This window comes from Colletotrichum fioriniae (assembly GCF_027942845.1).
Source record: "Colletotrichum fioriniae strain IMI 355084 chromosome Unknown scaffold_3, whole genome shotgun sequence".
Lineage (NCBI taxonomy): Eukaryota > Fungi > Ascomycota > Sordariomycetes > Glomerellales > Glomerellaceae > Colletotrichum > Colletotrichum fioriniae.
Window position 1 is genome coordinate 730,348 of NW_027076839.1, and position 1,564 is coordinate 731,911.

Sequence of the window (1,564 nt, forward strand, 5' to 3'; positions counted from 1 at the left end):
CACTAAAATCCCCGAAGCAGAATAGCTGCCCTGCCAGGTCAGCTCTGATCGTCAACTTTTGACATTTGACTAACCGGGGCACGGGAGGCTGTCTGCCGCCATGACGAACTCTCGTCAAGGGTTTGGAAGGAAGATTAGGAAATAGAGGCAGCCAAGGAGAGGCTGATGGAACAAACTAGGAAACGACCCATGATTTTGCAGCCAGAGGGATAATTTCGAGCTGCATTGGGAAACCTTGTGGAGGTTTGCGATCGGCATCTTCGGGGAATTGTCGAGGGTCGTGATCCTCTCCGTGACGATGTCAAGATGGGCGTTGACCGTGCATCGACATCATGTCCTCCAGGTACTTAAGCCTTTGACAACTCCGCCAGAATAGAGGTTTTTCTTCATCCAGCTTCAGCATTCTCACTCAGTCACTCTTTTCAGACTTTCCAGCTCTTTTAGCTCTCGTCATTCCTTAATCCAACTTACACCACATTCTTTAACTAATTCAAACCAAACCCCCCAACCGCAAAAATGAAGTTCCTCAACCTCGGCCTCGTCGCCATTTCCTCCCTCTTCGCCACCTCCCTCGCGGCGCCTGCCATCCAGGGCCTCCCCACTGATGTCACCGACGTCGCCAAGGTCCCCGTCGTCCACGTTCCCATTGCTCCTGAGACGGACGTCCTTGACAAGCGCACTGAGGTCGTCTACACCAAGGTCCAGTACACCATCGTCGAGGTCAAGAAGCACTGCTCCACCATCAACTCCACCGTGGACGGTGTCACCAAGGGCCAGATCGCCCAGAAGAAGGCCGACATCATCAAGCTCGTCAAGAGTGAGGTCACCATCATTATCAGCCTGATCCACTCCCTCGTCGGCGACATTGTCGAGCTTCTTGGCGAGACTGTCGAGATTGTCGGCGAAGAGAAGGAGCAGATTATCTCCTGCGTCCTTGAGCTCGTCTTTGAGATCATCTACTGCCTCAAGCATGTCATCAAGGTTCTCGGCTGCAGTAAGTTTGCGAAACATTCCACGATTCTCAAGAATAACTCCCGCTAACCATTCACTAGGCATCTTCGAGCTCCTCGGCCCCATCGTCTTCGTCCTCCTCACCGTCGTCTTCCACCTTCTCTGCTCCCTCAACGGCCTCATCGAGGGTCTCTTGGAGCTCGTCTGCTCCGTCCTCGGCGGTGTCATCGGCCTCCTCCTTGAGGTCCTTGCCGGCCTTTTGCCTATCGTCCTCGGCCTTGTTGGAGGTATCCTCAAGGCCATTAACGTTGGCGGCCTTCTCTGCAGCGTCGGCAGCATCCTCTAAATTTCTCTGCTTCCTCGCACTGAAATTTGACCACAAACGCTCTTCGATTGGTTTAGTACATGGCAGCCGGCGAATATGGATATAGAGCACTCAGGTGCAACCACTTAATATCACTTTTCGAGTAAATATTTGACGTCAAACATATTACTTGGAATGGAAAAATATACATTTTAACATCTTACTCTGCAATCTTATTCTTTCGTGACGCATCAAATCTTGGTGACCGCCCGAGCCGTAATGATAAAGTCACATCATTTGACTAAGTAG

At 51.4% G+C, this 1,564-nt stretch overlaps 1 protein-coding gene across 1 annotated transcript; it reads left to right on the forward strand.

Moving 5' to 3' along the window:
- Window positions 1-516: 516 nt before the first annotated feature.
- Window positions 517-1,297, forward strand: N0V96_003097 (uncharacterized protein; the record flags this gene model as incomplete). Its single annotated transcript, XM_053189745.2, has 2 exons — window positions 517-994; window positions 1,053-1,297. The coding sequence occupies 2 exons, from the start codon at window positions 517-519 to the stop codon at window positions 1,295-1,297; spliced, it is 723 nt and encodes a 240-aa protein (XP_053052668.2).
- Between the last annotated feature and the right edge of the window lie 267 nt (window positions 1,298-1,564).